At 43.2% G+C, this 24115-nt stretch overlaps 2 protein-coding genes across 2 annotated transcripts; both read right to left on the reverse strand.

Annotated features, from left to right (window-relative positions):
- Window positions 1-1722: 1722 nt before the first annotated feature.
- On the reverse strand, window positions 1723-8013 carry ston1 (stonin 1). Its single transcript, XM_069144932.1, has 4 exons — window positions 7868-8013; window positions 2473-4421; window positions 2144-2346; window positions 1723-2039 (listed from the first exon to the last, which is right to left on the reverse strand). Exons 2-4 carry the CDS (start codon window positions 4328-4330, stop codon window positions 1974-1976), a joined length of 2127 nt encoding a protein of 708 aa, XP_069001033.1. The 5' UTR covers window positions 4331-4421; window positions 7868-8013; the 3' UTR covers window positions 1723-1973.
- Window positions 8014-9862: 1849 nt separating this feature from the next.
- On the reverse strand, window positions 9863-21770 carry ppp1r21 (protein phosphatase 1, regulatory subunit 21). The gene is made up of 22 exons (XM_069144934.1): window positions 21115-21770; window positions 20120-20188; window positions 19542-19688; window positions 19218-19319; window positions 18926-19090; window positions 18772-18830; window positions 18333-18427; window positions 18016-18068; window positions 17475-17624; window positions 17254-17355; window positions 17078-17166; window positions 16819-16955; window positions 15779-15871; window positions 15129-15256; window positions 14417-14566; window positions 13957-14049; window positions 12796-13050; window positions 12378-12413; window positions 12141-12257; window positions 11520-11618; window positions 11297-11425; window positions 9863-10699 (listed from the first exon to the last, which is right to left on the reverse strand). The coding sequence occupies exons 1-22, from the start codon at window positions 21172-21174 to the stop codon at window positions 10670-10672; spliced, it is 2358 nt and encodes a 785-aa protein (XP_069001035.1). The 5' UTR covers window positions 21175-21770; the 3' UTR covers window positions 9863-10669.
- Between the last annotated feature and the right edge of the window lie 2345 nt (window positions 21771-24115).

Here is a 24115-nt window from a genome sequence, read left to right on the forward strand (position 1 = left end):
GCTGCAGCTGAAAGGCAGCAACATGAGACACTCCCATGGGTACCACAGTTGCTGAAACTTAAAGGCATTTAACTGTCACTTCATGAAACTACTCTGGACTCAGAGGCTTTCTATGAATTAGAATGAAGATGAAGATTATCTTTAAACCCATATGTAACCACTGTTAAATGTGTTTAATTCTTTAATTCAATTTATGTACTTAAAATAACCAGTAAACCATACTGTCACAAACACTGCCCCCTGTGGTGACAAAAAAAAACTGTTGTGGTTATCAATATCATTTTATTAATGGTAAGATCATGATTTATTTAATAATAATGATAATAATTTGACAAAGATCAAATTAACTATGAATCATTAGTTAAATCATTTTAATAAATGGACTTTTGTTGAGCCAGGTGAAACTTTGATCTCAATCTTGTGTGTTTAATGGTCCTTGAATGCATCACTTCCAGATCCTGAGTTAAAATCCCTTGAGTATAGTTACCCAAAGACACTAAACTGTATTATCAAACACCGGCACGGAACAATATTGTCGCACGTGTAGTTTTGTAAATACGTGTAACCCAGTCTGTCTGCAGTGTGTTTTCAAAGTGGCAAATTCTGTACCTGTGTGCTATCCAGCTTTATAAAACCCAGCATGCAGCACATAAAACACCAGTTTCCTATAAATCTGGTGTGATTTATTGAGCAGCAGTGTGTCACTACTACTACACTACTCGGTCTCTCCAACAAAGCAGAAATGACAGGTAAAAAGTCAGACAGTGTTTTGACACTTGGTGAGGTGTGAATATAAAACATCTTTGCTCTTGTATACTATAAATAAGATATGAAGTTTACATTTGTTTTCCTTAAAAGTGGGTAAAAGTGAACACAAGCTTTATTCCAGGGGTGTAAACAGCTGTGAAGAAGCACCACGAGTCGCTCAGGTTTAATTCCATTTTTACTTTTCATGTACATGATATCCAGCGTAAGCCAGGTACTACATACATCAAAGTTATCATTGAAGAACTCGTTGTTCACTATGAACCATCACCATTGTTCTTTTTTCTTTTCTTTTTTTTCTTTTTGATCCACCCTATTCACAACCCAGAGGCAAAAACATCACATAATAAAGTTTTGATTTCTTTAAATAAAATTACAGTCCTCCAAAGTACAACCTTGGTATAAAGTCGAAGGTCAGTTCAAGACAAGCAACAAAAGTAATGTATTTTAAGTTGCATAGTAAATTTAAGACTTCAGGAGTTTGTGTGTAACTGCTACATCACTGCAACTACTTCAAAACCTGCTCCAGAGTTGGGTCATATTTCAAACTGCAACTGCTGTTTTCTTTGTAAATGTTTTGGTGACACTATTGACATACGAAATTTACCCACAAACAGACCATACAATTCCCAACACACAACAAACAAAGCTCATCATACCATGGCAACATCGAATTTAAGATTCCCACTTCAGTTTGGAGGTATGTGAACTCTAAACACTGCTGAGAAACATGAGAGCCTGATCTAAAACATCTGCTGGCAATAAGTTTATGTCAAACAAAATAAATATTGGTTTTTACTTAAGTTGTTTATCTTATGCTGCCCATTTGGCGTGTTCCTTAAGGTCATTCTGGAGGACAGTGCAGACGATGCAAATGCAAGCTTATATACAGTACTCGTATAAACTGTAATCTTACAATTAATAAATCTATTGGATGTAAAGTGCTAGGCAAGAGTACTGTGTTAAACTGTTTATTAGGTTTAGACAAATTCAGTCTCAGTAAAAGGATACAAATCCATTAACCTCTAGGAGAAACACTAGCAGGCTATGTGTGAATAGATGAATTTGACACCAATTTTAAGCAGAAAGTCCCTCATCGCCATCGATTTTGTTCATTTTTTTTTGTCATCCCTTTTCACCGATAAGAAGATTTTTGAAAGTCATCTTGGACCAAAGGGAAAAGGTCCTCGTCAGAGCTTCTTTAATCATCACTGCGTCATACAGCCAGACTGCTTCTGCGACTCTGTTTCAATCCATTTCTTCTCCACTTCCACCTAAAAGATAAACAAATTCGGTTATTTGCACCCAAAAAAAATAACGATGTTTTTCTCATCATTATCTGGATTGAGCAAGACATCATTCTGGTGAAACGTGTTACCTGACAATGATAGCGTGTCCAACTGGTCACGTGTTTCTGCGGCTGGATGTCGTTCACCGTGCCCAGGGACTTCACCCTGGTCTGCGACACGACTGCGCCCATAATTTCACATTCCATTGTGACAAAAGGGTACCAGTCACTTGGGATCTCCTGATCAGATCCCAGCTCGAGTTTGCAGGAAAATGAATGGGGGTGATCCACGGCTGCAAAGGAGAAAGCAAAGGACACTGGTCGTCAAGAGTGACAGACATCCTGTGCATGTGCAGACGAAGCGAAGAGACAAAAAAAAAAACTGACGAGAAGACGATGTTAAAATGTTCCTCCGTTACCTGCATTCTTCGCCGGGAGTCTGTCGATCCTCCACACGATGGCTGAATATACATTCTCGTACTTGACGGTGCCAATCGACACCTGCATGACGGGCTGCGAATCTGCAGCGCTGACCGCGCCCAAGCAGGCATTTCTGTTCATCCGTGCCTTAAGTGACCTTTGTCGCAGCAAAGCCACTGTCTGTGTCACTTTGACCCAGTCGCCTGGCACCGGCACACGGATCACTACATTCTCGCACAGTGGGTGGTGAGCGTCAGACACCCTCGAGGAGGAAGGGAAGGTGGCGGACATGTTGAGAAAGGCCTGGAGCTCCACATAGGCACCCTGAACTGTGACCACAGCTTTGATGGAGAAGGGGATTTCTGTGCAACCCAAGACTGTCGTTTTGTACCGCATCAGCTCCACCCTGCATGCGTCGGGAGGTGAGAACTTAATGAGCCGGGACCTCTGAAACTCCGACTCGTTCACACATTTGTGAAAATGGCAGTCGGCGATCTCCATCCAGAGTTCAGTGCCCTCCTCCGACCCGTAGCTGGAGTCGAAGTGCAGCAAACCGAGATCATTAAGGGCAAGAAAACAGTCCCCGAGTCCGTTCAGAAAAGCAAGACAGTGAATCTGGGTGAAGGCCGTCCGCTCTATGACTCCCCCGAACTTATCCAGTTGTATCCAGATGTGATCAGTGATCTGCAACGACAGCTCCTGCTCCTCGTAGTGCCGCCTCTGCTGGTGGGGCACACACAGTTTGAAGATCTCCTCTTCCATGGACACGACCAGGTCCTCCATCTCATCGTGCACCGTGGAGCCAAACTTGAGCAGCTGGTCGACCTCCGCCTCATGACTAACCTCCAGCTTCGGGTGATATCGTTTCTTCTCCGTGTAGGAGAAATGTTCCACCTTGACTGTGAGGACCTTGCGGGGCTCGCCATAACTTTCCAGTTTAAGATCCGAGAGCCTACACTGAGGGAGAAGCTGAAACTCCTTGAACGGCTTCTCCAGGCCTTTCTCGTAGTACATCTGCAGCACGCCTCCTGGCAAAAGGCGAAGATAGATTGGCCCCCACTGTCGAGAGGACATGCGGTTCTTTTTTTCAGGGATCCTGAGCATGACAGACCAGCCGTCTCTCTTCTGGCTACGAAACAGACCTCGACAAACAAACTGAGATGAACTGTCGCTCAACACCTCACTTTTACAACTCAGCTGCCTCTCCCCGTCTCTTTCCGAGTCTGTTTCTTGTTCCCCTTCGGCTCGTAGGCCCTCCAGTTTGTGGCAAACGAAGGAGAAGGAGCTCTGGAATTGGTCACGCGGAGGTTCATTTCCGTCTTTGGTCCGAATAAAGAAGCGCGGGAGGCTGTTGTCAGATTCTGAGTCTGAGGAGGAACTGCCCACATCTACACTGGGTCGAGGTCCATCCCAGAAGGGGTTAAAGTGTCCTGAGTTCCCCTGGAATGAGGGGAAAGGGCTCGGTCCATCTGAGGTTTGATTCAGGGCCACTGGCGCAGGAGAGGGGACCGAGGTGGTAGATGTGCTGGACAAACTCCGGAAGAAGTCGTTCTTTTCCCACGAGTTGAAGTGAAATGAGGACGCGCTGTCAGGAACCCCACTCACAGGAGTGCAAAAGGGCGTGTTACATGGTACACAGGAGCTTCCACTAAGACTCGAGTGGCTTTGAGGCGATTCCAGGGAACTATTGAGGCTCCAGGAAGTATCTCTGATCGGAGGAAGCACTAATTTCAGACCATTGGGCCGCGGTACTGATGCTTTGATGAGCCCCGGTGACTGTAAGGGCTTCTGAGGTGACGAGAGCGGCGTGTTGTCATCGTCAAATGTGACCCAGTTCGAATGGTTTGTGGAGCACATGGCTGAAGAGGTCAGATGACCGGTTTGAAACAACAGCTCCTCCTTTGTTGGATTAACTGTCCCCCCCCCCCCGATTCTGAGGCCTTCTCCTCTGCAAGAAAAGAAGAATCGGACAACAACAAAAAAAAAAGTCTCGTTAATTTCAGATAAAATATCATAATCTTGAACAGATCAGCTCTCATTTGAAAAGCAGGAACAACTCCACTTGTCCTGTCTGTAGTAAGGAGAGCTCTTGAGGATATAAATCAAGCTTATTTCCTTAAGGTACTCCATTAAAGCTTACTGATGAGTGACCTTGAAACTGTTTACAAAACAATTAAATAAGATTTAGCTGATGTAAAAGCTGAAGTCATCATTCTGCAGTTCGGTGTTAGTGAAGTCGGAGTATAAATCTATTTTTTAGCTTCATAAGTTCAGACACTTATTGACTGAAAAGCCAGGCAAGTCATTCAATCTGAGTAGTATGAACAGTATTTCATGGAGTATTATCTTACAGCTGTAAAGATATGACGATAGTAGACTCCGGGGAATTTTTTTTTTAACCATCAGACTTGTATCTGAACTATTTGCAGTGATATATTTCAGACAGTCATGTGCATCTTTATGCATGTGTCAGTCATATGAGAGATATTAAATATAATGCCAGCTCAAATATTTTTTTCCATTTTTCTTTATTTAGATCCTTTCTGCAAGTAATACAGGGAAGTACACAGCACGGTAGACTGTGGGGCCAGTAAAACATGTGATCCTGACTGTAATTGTACATTAAGACATGTATTACTAAATCGATTCTGCCATTCAAACTGTTAACGTGAACCAAATCTACACAGCAGTTTCTTCAAGGATTGAAAAAGTTTTTTTAGAATCCAGCTTTTTAAAGAGTGCAGAGAGGACAGAGCATCGAATTCAGAGTTGTGGTGCTTCAAAGCTTTTGCAATTTAAATGGTGTATTTTAGACATACTTTGCTTTGAAATGAGCATAGTTTAAATATTTAATTGCGAAGCCTGCTCTAAAATGCGTGTGAGAACAGTTAGCCATAGCAGCAAAGTTCCTGCTTCATTAAACAGCATGAAGTCTGCCGTGAGAACCAGGTATAACGTGGCGCAGCAGGTGGTGTGGCATGAAACTTCGGAAAGGAACAAAGCTGGTTAAATCTCAAGAAAATGAATGTTGTATCCTGTCTAATGCGCAACCTGTGGAACATATTTCAATATAAGAATTAAACGTTGAAGAACAAGCATGGGAACAAACAGCAGTGAGATTCAGGGTGTTTTCACTGTGGTCAGAGAGTAAACAAGTTTTAATCTTTATAAAATCTCGCAGTTAATTTCCCCGCGACTCAATCACAGTCTGTCTTTTGATGTGTTTGGCAGCTCTGTTCTCAGCAACATCAGACTCAAAGCCCACGGAAAAGCCACTACAAAATGTTAAAGCTTCATCTCATCATAAAAAAAAAGGGGGGGGGCAGAGAGCGGCAATTACAGCCTCCCTCCACCCTTCAAGATCACAGCCATGACTCGCATGGCGGAGACATCCAGCGGAAAGTTCCTCCAGCTATAAATAAACAGGGAAGTGGGGGCTCTGATCCAGGGCAGTGGATTGACAACTCCTCAGTCAAACACTGGAGAACATTTTTCTAATGAGAGGATGTTTGTAAAGGCAGGCAGACATTTCCACGAGTTCATCCATCCTCTCCGACTTACAGAATCCATCAGCTTTTGATTCAGAGAGAAGGAGGAGTCCTCCGCGGGGGTTCCTCACAAACTTTCAGGCTCTTTTTTATCAGACTCATTTTAGCTGTCTCTTCCCAGCTCTCTAGCAGGCAGTACAGAAATGAGAAGCTGCTAAATCTACAGAGGACAAAAGAATACATTCCACACATTCCTCCGGGACAAGCCGCTTTGCACACAGGAAATACCAGTGGGCTCTATTCGCTTGGACTGACAGCAAATATTATCTTAATGCCATTTCACCACATTTCAAAAATGCAGCAGATTTACGGGGTCATTAATTCAGGCCCGTCTGGTTATTCATCACGGTTAAATTGACCGGTCTGATGGAGTCAGCGCTTCAAAGGTGCATGAGAAAACAGATACATCTGTTAACGGATCAGTTCTTAAAACCGGCAAAAGTCATTGACCTGTCGTGCGAAACTGTCCCGAATATCATGAGAGCTCGCAGTCCACAAAAGGGAACAACAACGAAACTATCCGACAGGGATATGAAGTGGTCCATCATCACTTATGGTCATTTACTGACAAATGATGACTGAGGGGAAACTCTGGTGGTTTCAGAATAAAACTGCTAAATAAAAAAGATTTAAAAAAAAACCAAACCACACACACACTTTAACTTCCTGATTAAATGAGCCCAGTTCCTGTTGGATTCTCTGGATATTTCTTGTATACTCATACTGTGTGTTTTCCTTCCCAGCATATAATATATACATATATAAATAAACAACATAAGACACGGTCCCATTTAATTTGATGAGAGAGTACTACTGTTCTGACCACAATGACAGTGTAATCTAGAGCAGAGCTGAAAATGTGATGACCCATTTCCAACAGTGACACTCTGCAAAGTGAGCTCTGTCCTCCCCTCAAACAAAGCAGATGAGAAGGTTAGTGTGCCGCAGCTTTGTCCTCTCACAAACGGAATAAATCAATGTTCGGTTAATTATAGACTTCATTTCCCCGATTTTATTGTACAGATTTGTTCCAGTTTAGAAACTTGAAACAAATAAGCCGGAAGACAAAGGTGTGTAGTTTACTCAAGTAGCAATGAGTCATTTTCATCTCAAACATTCAGGGACAAAACAATAACAGACCGGCTCTAAATATGGACAAAACCAAAGTGCACTCTCCTGAAGTGTGTATAAAACTAATTTAACATATAATATTCCTCATTTCAATGAGAAGATCACATTTCCCGCAAACACTGTCACTTCCGTTTTTTTTCCCCACTTGCTCAAATTAAAAGCCTCACTTCAAATTAAAAGCACTCTGACGTTTCAAACAATCTCGGCGTATAGTCTTGTTTAAAAAGATGTTCCTGTTGAACCTACGCATTAGTAGGTCATCTACTCGTGCAGATAAGTTGTATCCTTCTGGTGGAAACACATCCAAGCTAACACGAGTCACCGGTAAACATTTTTTGTTGTTTTTGTTTTGTTTTCTTCGCCCCCTCCATGGCAACTGGAGAAAGAAAACAGTAGCAGCGTGCTGTCATCCACAACAGAGCGAGGCCCGCGTCCCGGACAGAGAGGCCCACTCCTGGGATCACGCCCGCGCTATTGTTTTGATGGATGAAGTCAAAGAGTAAAAGTTTGTCACTGCACTTGTACTTTTGTCGGACTGCGCTTTGTCGCAACGCTTAAATGAGAACAACATGCGCCCGCTCACTCGACAACACAGCGAGTCAACATTTACGAAGAGCAAAACCAAAACCACTTTGAGGTGGTTTCGGATCTGAACTATCACAGCTCTCTCTTTCCTAAACAGACGTGGCTGCAACATAAAGGCACAGATACTCACACAAAAAAAAAAACAACCACACCGCGGGTCTTCACACGTTCAGGTCATGACTACCGGTTGATGGACACGTCTGAACTCCGACGTCGTCCGCTCAAAATGGCAGAGAGTGTAAATCCTGGGAGTTTTAACAGCGCAGCGTTTCCCCCTCCCGAGTTCAGGCAGACTGTCCTCCAGCGGGACACTACAGGACTGAACAGGGCGCTGCTGCGTTCATAGGCTGTAGGACATATGACAACTTGTAGATGGGCGCGCAAATCTCAACAAGTGAGAGAGTGAGTAGACAACAAACTTATACCTCAAGGCTGAATCATTCTGATAATACTTCTAATGATCATAAATCCATGGTTTGGTATACATAATGTACACATGCTTTAACCATGTTTTGATTTATGAATGCTATTATGCTGACTTTATTCAGTTTTTGGGTTTAAATTTGGTTGACTTTGAGTTGTACAATTTTAACAAAGGATGTACTTAATTAAAAGAGTAAATTACAATACCTACCAGAGGATTACAAATAAAATATTAAGTATATTCTCATACTTTTATTCTATCAGACATAGAATAAAAGGAGACAACCTTTGTCTCTTCATTATTTGATTCACGTATTTAAAAAGCTATCTTGCCACGATTACTCCTTACTTCAAATTTATAACAATACACCATTTCAAGTATGATATTTTGAAAGGCCACTGCTACACTGCTACACTAAATGTCCCTCGTTTACTGTATGTATATGTTATGTTAATTCTGCTACCATGGTTTTTCTAAAATTACAAAAAGGCAAATAAAGGAAACCCCCAAAAATCTTTTGTTTCAAGGGTTTGGTGTTTAAGTATTACTAGCACAAACAAGTGGTGCTTAGTAGTAGTTGTACTACTTTAACCTCCGCAGCTGAGTACTTGAAAGCATCACGAATTCAAATAATGTGACACGTTTTTCCTTCCAAAACAAGTGACGGCATCAAAATCTGATGTTGCATTTCTCCTGTCTCCAGCTAATGGTGCTGCCTCATTTCCCAGTGGTTAGGGTGTATAACAGGCTGGTTTTTTTTCCATTTAATTACAGACGATTTAAAATCCCAGTCTCCTCCACCTCCCTGAGATGCAGCATGTCAAGTTTGGTCAGACAAGGATCACTATTAAACAGGTGAATCTGAATACGTGGACAATTTAGTTCTTTTGAGCAAAGTCTTTATTTTGTTTCACATATTTATATGTGCTTTCCAACAGGTTACATTGTGAGAATACAACTTTTTTGTTGTTGTTGTTGTTAAATCAGTGTATAGGGCGTTGGCAAATCTTTGTGTTCAAAGGTCTGCTGGCAGCTGTAGACTGGCAAACAAGAGGTCTGAATGAAGTGCTCATAAGCACTGCTGGGCTTTTCTGTTCATTTACCTCATGTCACTACAGGCCAGAGAGGCTCTATTTCACTGTAAACTTTAAGTGGCCTCTGCCATGACGCACGAATTGTCTAAGCACCAGTTCCAGTGCGGGCCAATCCCCTTTATGACACTTTGCAGTAATCTAGCCTTAAAGAAGACACACAAACACTAACTGCAGATTCAAGTTGTGAAAAACGTGTGGAAAATTAAAAAAAAAAATTTGAACCTCTGAATAAATGCTTTTTTTTGGTGTATATATATATATATGTATGTATGTATATATATATATATTTAGAAATTATACAGTACAATTACATGGTTTTCAAATGAGTGTATATTCACATTAACCCTTTTTTGCCCATACATATTAAAACATGAATTTAGCGACTGTCGGGCCACACCGGGCTTCTGAGTGCACGTCCACGCTAACTTTGGTGATGAAACCGACCGTCGTTACAGAGTAACTTCAGAGACAGACTGACACCATCCCACGAGTTCCGACTTGTCCGTCCCTTTTTCATCAAGGTAAAAACAGGTAATCAGCGCTTCAAGGCAGACATCTTTTCTTTTCTACGCTCCCGTGGGACTCGACGTTTTTCTAACACGAGGAATGAATTCAAGTGCGTCTTTATTAGTTGTTCATCCAGGTTTAAAGCCCTTCTTTTCAGAAGCTTGTACTATATGCACGCGTTAGAAGGGTTACTATGCTGTAGGTAAGACATACAGGCCCTTGGAACCACTTGCATCAATAATCTCAAATTTGATCTAAAAAAAACAAAAAAACAAAATGTAATTGTAAAACAATACTCTTTTGTTGTAAAGCCTGTTGCTGTAGTCACATGAGACGACGCTCGGCGCACACACAGCCACACCGACATTTACTCTGTTTATCTACTCCCACAGATTCATTTGCTCTCCCACATACATTAAGCAGGAAACTACACACATTGATTAACAGGGTTTGGTCTTCAAGTCTTGACTTCAGTGACTGTTCCCGAGTTCAACTGCTTCAGCTGTTTCCTTCCACTTTTCCGTTTTGGGAAAAGCTGTTTCTCTCCAACCAGGCTTTGACCCCAAAGGTCGAGCAGGAACTTCCGCTACAGTTTCAGAAAGCATTTTTTTTTTTTTTTTTTTTTTCAGTAAATCATGTTATAACTGGTGCCGTGACGAGGAAAAAAGGAGAAAACAAAACTTTTTTTTCTTTTTTTTTCTTTCTTCCGTCAAACATGTTCAAGCCACCAAACGGTTCATTTGTATTGTCACTGTTTGACAGCAGAGGAATCTGAGGCTCGTGTAGTCATCCTGTGGTTCGGTGACAGTGTTGGTACCAAGATGCTGCTGTGAGGCTCCACAGCACACATCTCCTCCCAAGGTGCCCTTTTGTGATGCCAAATGGAGCCGGAGTTTTGCAGGCTGCTCTAGCGACCTTTGTTCTTTTTAGCATTTCCCTGTGGGAAACAAAAAAAAAAAAACCATCCAAGTTTTAGAGAAAATCTAAAACACATTCTGTGTTGCATTCAGGTGCAGTAACTTCAGAAAGCTCAGATTTGCATTTAGTTTCGAAACCTAAAAACATGCTGAGGCTGGCTGTTGGCCTTCAAGAGAAAATCGCCCCCTTTAGATGGCGAACGTGTTCTGTCCTGCAACTTCCTGACAGGCAGCCATCTGTGTGCATACATGCAGCAACATGCACGCCTCACACAGGCCTCTGCTTTACTGCGGCTCGAGCCTAACGACTTTTTCAGATGGCTCCAGCAGGTGCTTTTCCCATCACACTCGGTAGCAAGCACAACGCCACCGATGACCTCCGAGTTCCCCTCATAACGGACTCCGCAATGTCACATTTCGCTGCCGGCTGATCCTCCCCAGCCACATCCAGCCTGGATGCGTATCACTCCTATTTATATGTGTTTATTTGGAGATTGTCGGTGTGTCACAGCTGAAAACAAACCTGAGAGTAAACCAACATGGCAAATATTTTTGAAAGGAGCTCGCGTTAAAAAGGAAAACATGAGACACAGCAAACGTCTTTCTTGATGCTCTACCTTGCTGCCCAGTTTGAGCGTGTCGATTTCCTCTCTCTGTTTGCTCAAAGTCTCGTTCATGCTACACAGATGGTCGCTCATCATGCTGAGCTGGTCTTCATAGCTCCTCTTAGTCGTAGCCAGCTCGTCCTGTATGAAAGACACTAGTTACCATCTGAAAGGTGTCTTGGTCGGAGGGCGAGCTGATGTCGGGAAGCTCTTTAACAATGACACAGCATTTTACCTGCAAACGTGTGATATTCTGATGAGCCAGTTTGACCTCCTCACTCAGCGTCTCCCGTGATTTCTCCGCGATGGTTAATCTCTTCGCCAGAGCTCGACACTATAAAGAGGAAGAAGGGAAGTAAACAACTGCTGTCCCCTGATAGATTTAAAAGACAATCTGGCACACTTTACAGATCTGCTGCAAAGCTGCAAGAAAAGCACCGATTTCTGAGTGATGGGAATATTTGAGAAGAGTGTAAAAGGCAAAATGCACAATTTAAAAGAAGCGACAGCTTAATGCCTGAGAGACTGACTCAAGATCAGCTGCATTCCTGTTGGAACAATACAAACTGAAGGCCACTGACTTGCATGTTAGCCACAATGTGATGGGATGTCACTGAGATCAAACCCAACATAATACTAAAAGCACAGTGTGTCAGCTTCTCTGAAGAAAAGGCAACACTTGGTGATAATTGGACTCAAAAAACATTTCCAAAGTAGAGAGAACACGGAGGATGTCAGAGTTTCTGCATCTCTCCTCGGATGATGTGCAACGTTAGAAAGGCAGTGTGGTATGAAAAGGTCACTTATTTGCTATAAGAAGCAATTAGTGAGATCAACACTTTAGTAAGGGCTTTACCTCAGAGTGAAAGTGCACAGCTTTGCTGTCTGAAATCTGGAGCTGAGTGGTGAGCTCTCCTACTCTGGCCATGTAGTGAGTCTTTATCAGCTGCTCTCTGGACTCCTCATCTCCCACCTGCAAACACACACGCAACATCCAGCCGGACAGCATTGGGACTTCAAATACTGTTTTTCTTATTTAGGAACTGCCTGTTTAAATTTTTGTTGTTGTTGAAGTCAGTGTATGGGAACTCACGTGTTCAACTGAAGGTGTTGTGCATAACATGCCAACCTGGTGACAAAACAGTGGGTAAGTCAGATGTTAGAAAATCCAGCTCAAGCACAGACAGGCCTCTGCTAGGACAAACTGGACTGGAGACAACAACAATAAAAGCTAAAACACAAGTCGTGCGGAGACGTGTAAAACAAACAGCTGTGGACTATGTCTGCACTGTGAACTCTGCACTGACTTGCATAAACAACAGAATTCTTCTATTCTGCCCCATCAGCACATTGGAAGTCTGAGTTTTATTAAGCAAAAATTTGCCAAGCGTGGGAGCGACAAGAAAAGAACAATAATACTCCCTTTGTTGAAGCAAATCAGACATCAGTGCCACGGGCACAAAACTTCCTCTGCAAGCGAAAATGAACAGAAGCCTGAGCAGTGACTGTACCAGGCTGGTGCAGAGCGTCGCCTCTTTCCCCGTGGCCTTCGGCTCCGTCTCTGCTTCCTCGTGGCTCTGTGCGAGTGTGCCGGCTCCAGCTGTTTGGGAGTTTGGACTCCCCCCCAGAGCCGCCGAGAGCTGCGCTTCCAGGTCCGCAATGCGCTGGTTCTCCTTTTCCAAGCGCACCTTCCCCAGCTGGGCCTCCAGGAGCCAGTGCTCCTTCTCCTGCTCCAGCCGAGCGATCTTCTCCTGGCTCTGCTGCACCTGCAGGACGCCAACGGGGAGAGGACAGGAGAGGACAGGAGGGGACAGGAGTGGACAGTGAGCTGGTGGAGAGCGGACTGAGCAACCGTCAGGAGAAGTGAAAAGGAAACGGTATTTAGGAAGAAATGTTCGCAGTAACACACTACATTTGTTGAAAGCAGCCTTCGTCTGATCGGAGGAATCATAGGAAGTGATACTTATCACAGAAAAATGATTCGAAAAAAAATAGAGCCAGTTTAAAAGATGGAACTGACTCATTATCCTGAGTTCTTTGGATTGTTTCTTCCAAAACTGCTGGCTCAAATTGCAAAAAAAAAAATCCAATTAGCGACATGTTTTTTTTTATTCTTTTTCTGTGAGTTAATATTTTGTAAACATGGTGCTAAAGTGTCAGATTGATATGGAACAAAGGACACACCTTGTTTTTGCTCAGAACAGAATATTTCGCAGGCTCACTAGCCAAACCTCTCGATTCTTCACGCCTTGTCCCATAAGAGCAAATGTCTGGAAGTCATCTAAAGTATTACGTGACCGTGTTGCATCAGTTTCAGATTTTTGCACCAGTTCTCTGTATTTTCTCAGCAGCCACTGACACTGCTGTTCTGCTGTTTCCAGTTTTCATATGTCTTCAGTTCCTGCTTCAATCAATCCCAGTGTGACCCAGAGAACACAAACCCGCAGTAAACATAATTGTATGTGGACACATTTTTGAGTTTATCTCTCTCTCATTATAAATTGTTTGCGGCAGCCAAACCTGGCTGACACACCGACTCATACGTTGTTATATTGTCCACGTAACTCTGAGTGCTTGGTTGTAGCTCTTAGATTTTACTAGCAACTTTTAAAAGTGACAAGTAAAATCTTCAAATGGTTTGTAGAAAAGAGTGTTTGAGTTGAGTGTTTTACCTGCTGAGTGAGACCCTCTCTGCTCTCAGTGGAGCTGGTGAGGATACGACGGTTAGACAGGGCATCTCTGTATGGAACAGACTGTGGCCTGGCCTGTACGGACCAATAGAACAATAATATGATGAGAACATGTATTTATTCATTTATTAATTGAAAGAAGATACATGTAATGCTTTTAAAGTATTCATTTCTTGTAGTAGTACTCCTGCAGTACTTGGTATCAAAAAGAAAAAAATAAATTAAATCAAAAGCGGCAAAAGCAGATAAAACCTTAAAATTGTAAATGTAGAGACATAAAACCGCCTAAAACATGTGAAATATTCACAAAGGGTTTCTTACAGTTGCTGTAATCTGAGTGGACAGTGTGTCAAAGTCTGGGGGCTTTAAGATGAAAGACTTGGCCACATATTGTCATCAGACGAGACCTGGGAACAACCAGCAGATTTAACAACATACTCACCTTTTTGACAGCACTGATGTAAGCAGCTGCTTTCTTTTTGTTGGCCAGCATGTTTTCTGCTTGCAAGGGGTTGAGAGCCACGGTGCTGCCTCTTGGACTGTAGCCCGGTGAGGTGAAGAAGTCCAAGTTGTTGCTGAAGAAAGTGGCAATCTGCAAAAAAAACCAATATTGTTCTTATACATAATATTATTGGAAAAAAAAAAAAGAGAGATCTTTGCAGCTTCCTTAGCTGAATGAACACTAAATAATATCTACATTGCTCAACGCTGATACTCAGCATTCTTTTTAGCCTCAAAATTAGTGGGTGTTTGTTTACATGACGGAGATGACTCCATCACCGTGTGCAGGAAAAGAGATGTCTGAGCAGTTTCGCTTTTGTCTGCTTAAACAAGCTCAATGCAGCAACCCAACCCACTGAGCAGACACGCCTCAGCCAGCAGTTCACTCGATGTATCCTTTTACTCTGACTGGGGAGCAGCTGTACAAACTGTAATTTGGACAATATCTTCCAACATTTAACCACTGCCCACCTGAGTCCTGCTGTTCTGTGTTATCACATCAGTGGCAATTTACCAATGTGAACCAGTAGCAGTGGAAACCCAATCACAATTAGGCCTTTATGCATTAAAACTAAAAAATAAAGCCAGACCGCTTAAACATCGGATACAAGGAGATATAAACCTGGCGGCTGCCTGCCCCCTGTTGACCGTACCTTGCCACTGCTGCTGGTTAGTGAACCCAAAGATCCCAGGAGGCACTCTGTGGTGGTACAGAGCTTTTGAGTGACGGTGGGGAGCTCCTGCTCGATGCTACCCTTCTGGTTGTAATGCTTTGACATCTCTGGAAATGAAGGAGGAAAGAGAACAGCAAGAGATGAATTTATAGCATGTGCTGGCTTTAAAGGCATCTTTCAGCTACCCCGGTTCGGTGCGTCATTTTTTTATCACCTTTTGAAATGAAAAGGCAGCCGTTTTATGCTGCTTTCTTACAGATTGGTGTGTAAATGTTGCGCTACGGAGTATCACAATATGTAAACGCTGGTCTTTAGTGTATATTTGACCAGAGTTACTATCTGCTCAAGAAACAAGACAAAGGTATATGTTACATAAAACTATTTCCACTAAATGAGTCTGCTGTACAATTGTGACTCTTCTCCAAAGAGAAGAAAATCCTACTTGTATTTTGTGTCATAGTGTGATAGATGCTACACTGAAGCCTCTGGATATTTAGTCTTGAACAGAGGGCTGGAGGTGCAATGAGACAACAGAAAATAAGCCTGACTTTTATGAATGGAAACAGCGGCTCATCAGTGGAATTAGGGAATCGTCGAGCTGCGCGTGAATGGCAAACAGTGCCGCTCACCTTTAATGGCATCATGAAGACTGTGTAGGCAGGCAGCCAGCTGGGTGAAGACAGCCGAGGTGCTGCTCTGTGGCATGGCATCCTGCCGAACACCTGAGACACATTACACACATTTGTAAAACAAGCATGTCTTATCGTCACACAGCTGTCACAATCAGGACGGTTTAGCCAACGGTTCATTATTATACATATGGTTGAGATGAACAATTTAGCAGTCTATTTCTGTTCATTCTATACCAATGTTATGGTATAAGCCCAGTTCAAGGTTAGAAATACACCTCGTGAAGAAGAAAGAGTCATTTATTGGCTGTGGTGTTTGGCTTGCAACTAAATCCAAGGTGTTAATATCAAAAGATTCTGATTGAAATGTGGTTGGTCAAATATCAGAAGATAAGCGCCTCAAGATAAAAAGTTGGTGGCGCTGATCTCCCAGTCATGTGCCATTAAACCATAGCAGAACAGGGCACAACAAGAAGTCATTAAAAGAGCACCAAACCAACCTCAAACTGGGGTAAATGGTGTGGAAACAGTGACATGAGTTTAATTTGTTAGCTTCTTGCAGCTATTTTTATACAGATTAAGCAACGATGAAGCAAAATGATTACGCTCAGCTTGAATAATTGACATTAGGCAGTTTTATAATAATGTAATAATTGTGAGAGTAAATTTGAAAGCTTCTCGTATACAGATTAAGCAACGATGAAGCAAAATGATTACGCTCAGCTTGAATAATTGACATTAGGCAGTTTTATATTAATGTAATAATTGTGAGAGTAAATTTGAAAGCTTCTCGTCTCAAGAAAAATATAATTATTGACATGAATATGTAAAATAATTATTAGTTGATTTAACAGTCGGACGATTTTATCGGTCGATATTGGCCTGTTGCAGATACATCGGTATCTGCTTGCACCAATGGCATTTTGGACAATAAAGTTTAACAATAAACTGCAGTATTGAGAGTCAGTCAACAGAGTATTGCCTGAGATAAACGATAAACTTTCAGGCAAAAAGAGCTCAAATGTCCTGTGTTAACCTACTGGGTAAGGCCAAAAGGTTCATATAGTTCTGCAGCTTCTCAAACACAGATGTCACGCTCTTGATGTCACCCTGCAGCTCCCGGTTGTTCGCAGAGAGGGCAGCAGTACAAAGAGGCGCCTCACACTCTTCTTCCAGGCTGAAAGGAACACAAGAAGATAGCCATCGGTACAGCTTCCTCCACTCCACGTCTGTATCTCACACACACACACACACACACACACACACACACACACACACACACACACACACACAACTGACCTTTTCAGCTGGTAGGGAAGAATCTTTTGCAGGAAGTGTGTGTATGAGGAGAAATTATCAGTGAAACTCTTCAGCTTGACCACAGTCTCCTTCAATACAACAAAAAAACAAATAAATACAATTAGTGCTCCATTATTATAAACAAGCATCCAAATGTCCGTGTGCCCAAAACTCACCAGTGCTGTGACGGTGTCCTCTGTGATGCTTTGGTGTAACTGCAGAAAGCTGTCCTCTAGGGGGCGCACATAGGCAGCATTCTCATGGAGATACTGAGAAAACTAGAAGGCAAAAAATTATTTAGCAAAGTTTGTCCCTCTCCACATGTAGAGCAAACTTATGTGCACACACACACATCAGATTTGGCAGAGTCTGTATTTCTAGTGTCTAGCGGCCTCACTTTCTGGTTAAGCGGGGAGATGGGCTCGATGGAGGAGTCCAAGGGGTAGATGTGAACTCTCTGCTCTGTGTAGGAGTGGAAGTTCAACAGAGCAGCAACCAGGTCCTGGATGAAGCCCAGAGCCTGACCGGACACATCCCGGGCCTTCAGCTGAATCCACAGAGAGACAGGACAATCCACACACACAGCTGCTTTAGTATGCTTTCTAAGAAATAACTGTACATAACTGTGTTATAAGTATTACAGACAACTTAACAAATAAAGTATTGGAAGTGCTTAACAGTTTAAAGTAACAGCATTTTGAAAGCTGGACAAGGCACTGAAAACTGCATTTTAAAACAAACAAAATGTTTTCATTTTACTGAGGAGGTATAGACATCGAGGTGCACCTGTGTATTAAGAGGACACCCAGTAAAATGAGATTAGATTTGACTTTATAAATCCCACAGTGGGGAAATTTACTTGTCACAGCAGCATAGAGAAGATAAAAAAAAAAAAAAGTGCACACAATATGAAAAAAAAATGTTGTTTTCTCACTCACCTGGTGCCTTCGATTGTGTGACGGCACATTTAGGCTGTTGTAGTCGCTAAATTCTGCAGAGTAGGAGAGAAAAGCAGTTAAACCAAAGGAGAGGCTCAGGCCCGACACTGAACTTTATTGACTTGACAAACACAGTATAAATGGTTCAGCCTCCTGCCTCCTTCAGTGGAATATTACAGTTTGGTGTAGCGTTACCCTGCTGACTCCAGGTCGGCATGTTGTTATGGTATCAGTGACAAAGACATAAATGCTCTCAGACAGATGTCTGCTCTGTAGCAGGTTAGTTTTGTCCAAGAGGCTCCGTTCCAAAAACTCACTGGTGTCATTGAAGGGCACTTTCTCCTGGATTACACTGCTGCTTTGTTTCACCTGTCTGTTCAGTTCCGACTGGCTTCGCTTCAACTGCTGCTGACTGCAGAGAGAGACCGAGAAAGGTTTAGTGGGTTAAACTATGTATTTCAATGGCTAATACAGTGTGTAGTTAAATCTAAGTCAGTCTAAGAGTAAAACTAAAATGTGCAAAAATGTGTCCTGCAGGTTTGCATCATAAAACACATTAAAGTATTGAGAATGTGTTTCAAAGTAAGTCATAATCTGATTGGTGAAATTAAGGATACTGATATCTAAAACTTGCCATGGAAAATTTAACACTATATCAATGCACTGCCTACAAAAATCGTTTTTCTGCGCCCAATTCGCTCCCTTCATCGGCGGATTAAATTATAATCAAACTGGAGAAAGGAAAAGTAAAGGTACCACTCTTCTGTTCGCATCCTACACTCTTTTGCTTCCCGCTCCAGAATTTGTGCTTTCACCTGTCGAAACAAAGGGAAAACACACTCATTTCAATAACATTTATCAAAACTGACCATCACACAATGTACTTCCTTCTCCTCCTGGTGATCCTCACCTCTAACCGAGCTTTGTCGCTCTGCAGCCGCTCAATTGTTTCCACGTACTTCGTTGTGAGTCCGTCCACAACGGTCTGGTGCTGTTCGGCATCCTTCCCCAGCACATCTAGTCGTTCCCTCAGTTCAGCCTCCTGCCTCCTGTGCTGCTCATCTGCTTCATAGAACTAGTGAGTACACAGCAGATAACAGAGCCATCACATGCATGGCCTCCCCCCCCCGTACGATGACTTTAAATACCGCACATACAAAAGAACGAGAACTGATCAGTATAAACTGAACACGGCTGCCTACTTGGATATGAAGTCGCTCGTTTTCTTCTATCTTTTTCTGCAGATCCTCATCGAAAACACTCTGCGTCTGTAGGCCAAGCTGTGAGGGAGAGTCTCCTTTACTCTGGAGGAGATACAGTAGCTGTTAATAGTTTATTCACTCAAAAAAAACAGTAGCATGTAATTGTCATAGTTATTAATGGGGCTTGCAAATTCCATAACCTGTCTTAAAACGTATATGTTTGCCATTAAACACAAGTTAAGACCGTTACAAAAAAATACACCATACATCCTGTTCCCTCCACCCAACCATGGAACCACTCCCTTATTTTCCCCTCATGATCACCTTCCCCTTTTTGCCCTTAGCTTCACTGGCAGCTAGCTCCTCTTGTAGCAGCTCCACCCTCTTGGCCAGCTGTTGGTTCCTGAAGCTGAGACTGTCCATCTCCTGCTCCTGCTTCCTCAGGCTCTGGTCCCTCTGCTTCAGCTGCTCCTGATGAGACACAAAAAGGAGTACAAAGAATAACTCATGTGGTCCTGAACAATGCTGTACGTGTCTTCTTAAAAAAAAAAAAACACATTTAGCAAATCAATTTCTCAAAGTCACACTGAAGTCATTCTGTTGTCTTCAGGGTACATGACCAACATCAACGTTGCAGCAAGTACTTCTCAGATTAGGTAACCGTCTGGATTTGTTTATCAAACATGAACATATAGTTGTTAACAATACATCTCCAGCAGGCCTTAAGATTAGCCAGCAAACGTAGTATTTATTCATACACAAAACAACGGCTTCTGATCAACTGCAGTCTCGAGTTCATAAAACATCGCAGTTGTGGCTCATTTCTCACACGTGTACACGAGTAACTACGGCTGTGGCTCTGATCATTACTTTATTTCTTTGTATTCAGTGTGTCACTTTACCTTTAGTGAGGCAGAGTTGGCCTGTTCGTCCACAACTGCTTTCTTCAGCACCTGGTTCTGGGCACGGAGCTGTGAAAACACACAGAGGAAAATAAACAAGACGTAAAACGTCTGCCGTTTCACGTGGTCAGGACTAAAGCTAATAAATACTGTGTTTCTCCGCATCAAGCTCAATTCACATCGGCCTTCATTACACAGAAAACATATCCTCTACTTGTGTGCGCTGCTGTTTGTCATAAACTTTTCCACATAATGTAAAGAATCAGCAACACGTGTAAAACTCGGTGCTCCTCAGTGTGACTAGCGGCCTTTAAATAGATAATTAAGCACAACGGGACTGAGCTGTGACAGTTACAGTCAGCGCTTCCTGAGGATATGGTGCTTGACTAATGGGGAGATCAGAGTCAAACAGGAAGTGGCTCTCACTTCCGTGATGTCAGCTGACACGGATACAAAGGGCACGTGGAGAGAGAGAGAGAGAGAGAGAGGAAACACAGGCGTCACGTGATCATCAAACGAACCATTAAAACTGTTTACAGCTAAATGAGTCAAATGAGACATCCGCGCGACAACTGTGTGTTAAATAGTCTAAATATAATGCAGCAAAACTCACGAGCTTAAAACCCGCCATGACAACAACAACAACAACAACAACAACTGTGTTCGTAAGACACGTTTAGCTTCAGCAACATAATCCTGTTAAACTCCCCAGTTTGTAGTAGATCTCTGATACGACAAGAGGTCCTGCTCGGTCCGCTCTGCCCCCCCCCCCCCCCCCCCCCCGGTGTCGGACGTGTGTACCTGTGAATATCCGAGTAACATCTCGGCGTCGTGTTTTCAGGTGCTCAGGTAGCTAACGCTAATTTAGCACAACATTAGCTTCTGCGTTCTCGTCAACAACAGCGCATCAAAACAACGACACGTGACGTCACCTTCTCAACAGGTGAGCACAGGTAGAGTGTTTTTGTTGTTGTTGTTGTTTGTTTTTTGTTTACCTTTGAATACTCCTGTGCCAGCTTGCTGTATTTGGTTTGCAGGTCTGTCACGTTAGCCATATCGTCGCCGGAACCGCTGCGCGGTCGCTAACGTTGATGCTACACACACACACACACACACACACACACACACAAACAACAACAACAACAACAACCACGAGCTGCAGGAGGACAAACGATCTCCCACGTGAGCTGCTCCGCTGCTCCAGGTGTGACCGGGATGAGTCAGGTGGGCTACTTATCGTCAACTAGCACCGACCCGGGATACATAGTGACGGAAAAGGTCGGTCACGAGTCCGGGGGAGACGAACCGGACGTCGGTCATCTGATTCTACGCCGGCGGGTCATTTCCAGAGCCGGATGTTGTTCACTTGTTTACAGGTCGAGAAGCACAAACAGATCCGAGCGACGCACGCGGGTTTTGTTTTCTGACAGGAGCCCTGAAAAAAAACAAAAACAAAAAACAACCCGCAGACTGTGTGAACTAGTGAGGGGTGTGGCCGCTGTCGAGGTCGAGCACCAGCCTTCAAACCCCCTTCAGCTCGACGAATACTTTCTTCTTTTTCTTTTTTTTGGGGGGGCTCAAGCCGCAAAATCCCTCAAATGAGAGCCGAGCAGGGACGAGGAGGATCTCAGAGGTCAGAGGTCACAGAGCAGAATGGTGGTGAGCTGCTGATAGCAGGGCGCCGCCTAGCGGCCGGAGGTCCACAACGCATAGATAGATTAATTAGATAGATAAAGAGACAGACAGACAAACACACAGAGACAAGACAGATTCTATTATTATGACATCCTCTCTTCTCTATTATGTTTACCATTAAGAAACCTTAATGCCGTTTGCATTAAAACACCGACGTGGCTGCTAAATTATAGACTGCCGAGTTTCACTGCTGTAGGATTGCATGAACGAAAACAAGGTCAGAAATCACAAGCGGGTTGTAGCACGGCGAAGGATAGTCTCTGTGATTTCCCCTTTAAAGCGCACATGACCTCATTTAGACCGCAAGCGAAACGACATGTCGCTAATGCATCCATCGCGGCGCAAATCCTACACGATTAATTTCACCTAATCCATAATAATCTCTTTAGATTTTTATTTTTTTTTTTACCACATACTATCACTACTTCTTTATTTCCGCCTGCTGCCGTCTCACTATTCCCGATCTAAAATGTATACAGGCAAAAACACAAACTCTCTCACACCACAGCCAGTGGCTCCGGCATTGTCTGGTTGCCTGGCAACTGGCGGCGTGGCGTGGTTGCTAGGGCCGTGTGGGAGGGAGGGAGGGAGGGAGAGGTGGTGGTGGTGGTGGTGGTGGTGGAGGAGGAGGAGGAGGAGGGGGGGGGGGGGGTGATGCTGCTCTGATTTCCAGCTGAATTGAGGCAGTCAGTTGGGAGAAGCCCCCCTCTTCCAGTCCACACACAGGACTCTATTGAACAATAGCGCTGTGCCAATGGGCCCGAGGCTAGTCAGACAAGCCCTTGTTCAGGGTCACACTGTGTTCATCCCGCAGTCCTCCATGACTAATTAACTTACAGCGAAGAGTGTCGTTAGCACATTTGATGATGCATCCATCACTGGCACAGCCCCGGAATTTACATGAATGCGAGGTGCATTTCTGGCAGCCTGCCACGTCGGTGCATTCAACAAAAAAAACAAAAACAACAAAAAAAAAACAACGCAGAAGAAAAAGGGGAAAGTGTGGTGGGGCCGCCACACGTAGGGCCGAGCACAGCTTGTGCAGTCAAAACAGAGCTGAACTGCTGGACTTGGTGGGAAATATTTGCCAGCTGCAACACGGTGATGTGAAAACTGAGAACTCGACACCCATTATTAGCTGGACTGCTGGTCTCGTGGCCTTGAAAGCAGGTGTCAATGTTGATAAAAAAAAAGAACTTTGATAATGTAGGCTACTAATGTTAAGTGTAGGCATTCGTGGAGGAGAGTCTGGGAGATAACAAAAAATACAACATTTAAGGAGATAAATACAACAAAACAGAGATAACAAGAACAGGTTTTTATTAATATTTTGTAATACCATATATAATGCAATTGCATATCTTTGGCGAAAATAAATCTTATAAACATTTTATCAACAGAGGTTAGCATACAAAAACCAAAAGGTGTGTCGGTCCAGGAGACATGGCAGACAACTGACACAAACTGATACTGGGTTGGCAGCTTTGTCAAATGCAAGAAAAATGCTTATCACACCCATAGGAACTGCAACAGAATCACATAATCAATATTCAATAACAGCCGTCGAACGATGAAGCAACTGGGTTTTGAGTTTCGGTAGCTCATCCGCAGATCATCTCACTGACTCGGTGTGACTTTGAGACCAACATTTTCTTTTCTCGTGCAGGTGCTGCAGAAAGAATGAGATTTTACCCTCTACGAGTCCCTCCCCCCCCCCCCCCCACTCTCTCTGCAGTTGTCCCTGTACTCAAATGTAGGTCTGAAACTACACAGCAGCTGCCGGGGGGGGGTGGTGGGTGGGAGGGGGGGGGGGGGGGGGGGGCTGAGTGAGTCTGATCCAGTTTACAGGTGAAACATTTCAACATCCCATAACAATACCTGGAAGCATGAGTTATGAGTGGCAGTTGTTGTTGTTGTTTTTTTTAAAGGTTCTAATCTGTGATGAGACTGGGAGCTAATCTTCAATTTCTGACTACTTCAGTCATAATACCTAAACATAAACCATACATGTGACAAATGTAAAAATAAAAAAAAAAATATGATTAAATCAGCTTCAAAGAATTTCTACAGTCCACGGGGGGGCGGGGGGATGCATCGATCTTAAATTGCACACCCCGGCTGTACAGGAGTTTTGGCAACAAAAAAGATTTCAGGATCAATGTTAATTAACTGTCTTCTATCCAGCCTAACAAAAAGCAAAACAAAACATCAAGAAAACCTGGCAGTCATGGTTAAATAAAAAAAAATAATAAAAAAAAACCACACACCCGCTCTATAGACAACAGACATTGGCAAAATACT

This window comes from Embiotoca jacksoni, unplaced genomic scaffold (genome assembly GCF_022577435.1).
Source record: "Embiotoca jacksoni isolate LCO1_2020_lvr unplaced genomic scaffold, fEmbJac1.0.p SCAF_12, whole genome shotgun sequence".
Classification (NCBI taxonomy): Eukaryota; Metazoa; Chordata; class Actinopteri; family Embiotocidae; genus Embiotoca; species Embiotoca jacksoni.